This window comes from Pundamilia nyererei, unplaced genomic scaffold (genome assembly GCF_000239375.1).
Source record: "Pundamilia nyererei isolate P.nyererei 1_Seehausen unplaced genomic scaffold, PunNye1.0 scaffold00175, whole genome shotgun sequence".
NCBI lineage: Eukaryota > Metazoa > Chordata > Actinopteri > Cichliformes > Cichlidae > Pundamilia > Pundamilia nyererei.
The window spans coordinates 1,026,695-1,032,194 of NW_005187576.1; the positions used below are offsets into that span (position 1 = coordinate 1,026,695).

The following is a 5,500-nucleotide window of genomic DNA, read 5'->3' on the forward strand; positions in this document are numbered from 1 at the left end:
TCTCCCTACACTGAATGCGCTGTGTCTTGTCCACTGGTTTTAACCTAAGCTCCGCGCCTGACCCCGCCTCCCAAGCGGTCTTGCAGTGTCACGTGTATATACACTCTCTTCTTATTGGCGGTCTCAGGCTCCTCATTACCATATCCAAATAAGGCCAAAGCAGACCGTCTCATGCGCATGCTTGCTTGCCCGAGAGGCAGGAATGCAAGGAAAATATTCTGTACATACATTGTGTGATAAAGAATACAGCATATGTGGCGATGCGCTCTTTTATCGGAGCCTTACCGCAGTTTGCTGAGGTGTTGTTATTTAGGAACAGGCATGTGTCTGCTCTTAGATCTGATTACATAATCAACATTTACTTCATCCTATGCGCGGGCGTGGGCTAGTGTGAAAGACAACCCTTCAAGACTATAGAGAGATAAACTGGAGGCACTATCATATAAAAACAACTGTAAAATATCAACCAAGGAATGCACCTAGGGCAAACAGAAACTACTCGCGGGTGTTATGGCACTCGGTTTTCATGTGATGACCAAATAAAGACTCCCCTTTTCTCTGAAGGAAAACAGGTTTAGCTGAATAGTCGCTGGGATTGACATGCGCGCACACGCACTCACACACCCTGCAGCTCTGAAATGTCTGTACTTTGTCTTTATTTTCCATAGCCAAAGAACGACATACTTGCAGGTAAAAGGAAAGAAAAAGACACAGAAACAATCAAACAAACACAAAGAGAGATGTCGCTAATAAGAATCACACTTCTAGCGTTGCTATTGTTGATCTGTAGTTATGTGAGATAATGCCTCAACTGTTACTGCACAGAGAATATCATCAAACGTGCTACACATAAGCCTTTTGACAGATTAGAGTTCACTCTTAATGCTACATGACACCCAGCCACACGCGCACGATTGTGCAATACAATTTACATAATGTAGTTGACTGGAAAATATCATCACTTCCGCAAAAACAAGACGAAACCATCCGGTGGCTTGCGATAGCAAAGCGGAGGAACGTCTGTGTGCTTCTTATTTGATGTGAAGCAACACGCGCGCGCGCGCACACACGCACACACAATTTATCTTCCGGTGTGTCACTGACGTTTTTCACAATAAAATCTTTAATGTGGTTTGGCGATCTTAACGACGAAACTGTGGAAGGTGTGATAAACTGTAGTTGCAGCTGCAATAACATTTATTGCCATTATAAACCAGCTATTTATTGTAGCTTGCACAGCAGCACAGTAACCGGTTAAGCACCAATCTGAGATACTTCTGTTCTGTTTGGGCCTCTCTGACTTTGTTATTTGACGGATTAATTAACTTTCCACAGATTCATTCATTCATTCTTCCTCTTTCGCAATTCTGGGTCTCTTAACTTTCAAGTTTAAAATGTAACAATCAAAACACTCAACTATGATGCAGGTTTAACTGACTCAACTTACTTTTTGTCATCCCACTATTGCAGTGTTTTTTCATTTGCTCAAAGATTATGTATTAAGTGTACACTTAAAACACACATTCTTGTGCAACTGTTATATTACAGGTTTTACTGCTTCTCCGAAACAGTTTCCCAGACTTATATATTATATATAACACATTCTTGTGTTGGTTGATTTTAGCACAAAGCGTCATTTCCAAACATAATGGATATTGATTATTAGGGTAGTGGTAATTCTCCACTTATGAAAGTCTCTCACCCCCTCCATAGTTTGTACTACGAAAGTCAGAACCGGAAATGCTGCATTTTTACTATGAAGGAATCTTGATCACAATTTATGGTGAGTCAAGAACATATGTGAAGTTACTTGGACAAGCCAAACACAAATTTCCGGTCCATGTCTGAGCTGCTTCATACAGGAAGTTGTTGCTCTATTAGTATTAGTGCTGCATGTTAAAATCCAAACGCATCACCTTAGATAGTTAGATATACGATTATTATTATTATTATCATTGACATTATTATTAAATGCAACTGGAAATGTGGTATAGCCTTCCACTCAATAGATTTTAGAAAGTTGTAGATTTAGTGTTATGAGTATATAATGAGGTTCTGATAAACGACCTATAATTGCATTTTTGATCTAGGCAGTCCAGCAGCTCTTTCCTGGAAAGTAAGTGGTTCGTGAAAAAAGTAATGTTGGTAGAGTTTTTCTTCTCTGAAGTTATCAGTGACCCAACTATTAATCTGGTTTTATTTCTAAAGTCCAGTTCAGTCATCAAGATTATCTCTACTCATGTCCAAACTGGCTATTTATAGTAATCAATAACATATAGTACCATATCTATGGTGTATAAAAATACGAAACTAGTTTGAAGAAAGGTCGCATTATGGAAATTAATGCAACTAATAATAAAGTATAGCTCACCCTGAGCCAATAGAGGTGTCTAAAAGTCGGGATAACGTCTTTTGTCGACCTCACTGTGGCACCCCTTTAATAAAGACATCTGTCACATTTTATAAACCTTTGGTAAAGGGAAATTGACATGTCACAATTTGCACTTTTTAACATAACAGTATTTGCTCTATATTTCATTACGGCCAATTAAAACTGATTTCTTTGCTTTTTTTTTTTTGCTTCAAAATGATTAACTCTTTCTTGTATGGCAGACGTAGTGTAGCCACACTTTGCAGAGGGCCTCATTAGAAAACGTTTTGTTGATATTACTTTATTATTTTTGCTTAGAAGACTTGAGATATTGTTATCGTATCGTTTTATATTTTAATTAAAGCATATCTATCTAATATCTATCATATTTTGTTGTGAAAATCCAAAAGCGGAACTCAACTAAGGACTTTTATTTTGTTCAAAGGAAGTGCTGTATGTGTGCGAGTGTAGGTGGCGTATCTGTTGTCAGCTGACTGGCACCGCCTCTGACCGCCGTCACAACAGAGAGCTGCCTGCCTGACAGCTAGCTAGCAGCCGAGGTTCTGCTGTCGGACCGCCGTGTGTTATGTTTCTCGGAGCCAGGACCGTAGTCGGAGGTTTGTACACCACCAGCTCATGGCGGCTGAAATTCAGCCTCAACCTCAGGCTCGGAAGCCTTGCCTCCTGAGCAAAATCGATGCTTTCCAGGAGGTGGTGAGCACAGCGGTGATAATTCCCAAAGAAGACGGCGTTATCAGCGTGTCTGAAGACAGGTAAGCTGCGCTCTGCAGGCTGGCTAAAGCACAAATTAACCTCCAGAAATAATATTCGACACAATAATGCCCCTTAATCTGCTCCTATTGAGTGGACCCCCACCCCTGTGTCATGTAACGTTTCCAAACATGTTGAAACAGTCCAAGGGTTCAATAACATTTTTACAAAAGTGTCAGCTGACACAGTCACACCATTACATGCTAGTTAACGGCTGTAAATTATACTCTTTTTGTGTTAGCTCCAAGCCAGTAACACGTAGTTTAGTCGTGCTAATGTTAGCTAGACATAACTAAAAAAAGACTCAGCGTAAACACTGGTGTTATTAGAGTGTTTCTCGCATATTATGGCACCAGGAGTTGCTATATATACCAGAATGTCTCAGCTTTGAGGCATTAAAGCTGCTGTAGTCTGTCCCCTTACTTATTCTCTGTTGCACATGCCTGGAGCTGTTTTGGGGTACCAAGAGTTTGCGTCTATCCCACTTAGATCTATGTGAGGGTGACGGTGAGCCTGTATATGCTGAGGCGGCATGTTCTGAAATGTCCTTGTAACTTATTGCACCAATTGCAAATTTAGTCCTATATGCCACCTAAGCTATATGATGCATATCCCTGATCCATCGCGACTTACCTATTGTAGTCCTAGATGGCTATTTACTGGGGTGTTTAAGCAGGGGATATGCTTAAAATAAGATATGTGGAATTTGCTAGAACAAACCGCGTTTAAGTACCCACCGAAATGGAAAAGGAGGTGGTGAAATAGAAGTGTCTTAAGTCTTTGTGCCAGTGGCCATGTGGATTTGCGTGGGAAATGAGCCTTTCAGTGGATTCTGTGATTGAGTTTAAAGCACAGATGATTTTATTCCCATTACATTTCACCCAGAAGTATATGTCACCCCTAAAGAGAACAGCGAAGAGTAATTGCTGTAAATTGAAGTGTTGAGTGGTGTAGTAAAAATTCAAAGTAGGTCAGTGAGTTGATTGTCAGTCATCTCGGAACTCGGGCTGTTGTTCAGTGTCACAGGGGAAAGTTTTTACCTGCATTCACAGCAGAGACAAAACATTAGAACCATTGTTTGTCTCATATCTGGGCTGTGCAGACTGTCAGGTGTAAAGACCTGAGCAAGTCTGATAAGATCCAGATTTTTGTGGTCAGATAACTAAGTTAGCACCTCTTCCTTGTGAGAGGCCTACTAACACTGGGCTGACAAGAGTCAAACCACAAACCAGTGACAGGATGAAGTCTGATATGCAGCAGGTGCAACTTACCGGAGTTAACGGATCTGGTGAGGTTTAAGCAGCATTTTAACGATGGGTGGTCATGATATTTTGGGGATAATGAATGCATGTATCCTTTTGGGGGAAATGTCAGTACTTCCTCTGGTGGAAGTGGCAGTTGGATCTGCTTGTGGCCCCCCGGAGTGCTGGAGAACAGGCTGATTTCCTTATCAGTGGTAGTGAAACCTACGAATACGTCACACATATTTCTGTTTTCTCAGAAATTCTGGCAATTGAGTTGATTACCTGCAGTGTAACAAAGTTGACACCAAGAATGTAACTCACTTCAAATGCATTGAGGACTAATCTCTGTTGGTTTCATCCCACAGGACTATTCGGGTATGGTTGAAGAGAGACAGTGGTCAGTACTGGCCCAGCATCTACCACACAATGCCATGTAGGTATTCCTTCCTTTTTTTTGTCTACTGGCACATTTTTTTTGAATAACAGTATTTATCAGTAAATTGTCAGTATGCTGTATGCTTAAAAAAGGCAATATTTATTTATGAATTAGCTGGTTGACTGGCTTGTTTAGTATAATTAAAGAAATCATAAATAGCACAAGAATGGCACTTTTGTCAGCAGTTATTCAGCTGACACATTCTTCTGTGAAAGGCAGTGTTCACTCCCGTTTCTGTACATGCTTCGCCTGTGAGTGTACTGACTCAACATGATGGACACAATGAATCACACACTCCTCCTTTCAGAGACCGATGAAAATGTGGAGGTCACTCTGCTCTTGGGATCAACCAGACTTGATGCTCAACATTTTTCAGATTATCGGTATCATTTTTGTTTCCACTGAGTCTCGATAAAACAGATTAGCTGTAAAATGCGTTACCGTAAAAAGCTACCTCTCTCTGGCAGCTGTCGTCACCCTGAGGTGTCAGGCACTATTATATTTGTTATGCTTCACGAGTAACAGCCTATCAACACTTAATGCACAGATGACCACATGTGCTGACTGGAGCGGCCTCGATGAGTGGGTGGAGCTGTGTTTCAAAGGTAAAGGCAGCAGGAAGTGGCAAGCTCTGACGCTGAAAAGTGAAGCCAACATGGAAGTGCTAAAAAAAGAAGA

General features: G+C 40.9%; 1 protein-coding gene across 1 annotated transcript in view; it reads left to right on the plus strand.

The window, feature by feature from the left end:
- Positions 1-2,834: 2,834 nt before the first annotated feature.
- wdfy2 (WD repeat and FYVE domain containing 2) overlaps positions 2,835-5,500 on the plus strand; it is a 22,756-nt gene continuing 20,090 nt past the window's right edge. Inside the window, exons 1-2 of the mRNA XM_005746231.1 lie at positions 2,835-3,144; positions 4,752-4,819. Of these exons, the coding sequence (XP_005746288.1) occupies positions 3,008-3,144; positions 4,752-4,819 (205 nt within the window). The 5' untranslated portion in view covers positions 2,835-3,007. The remainder of the gene's footprint in view (positions 3,145-4,751; positions 4,820-5,500) is intronic.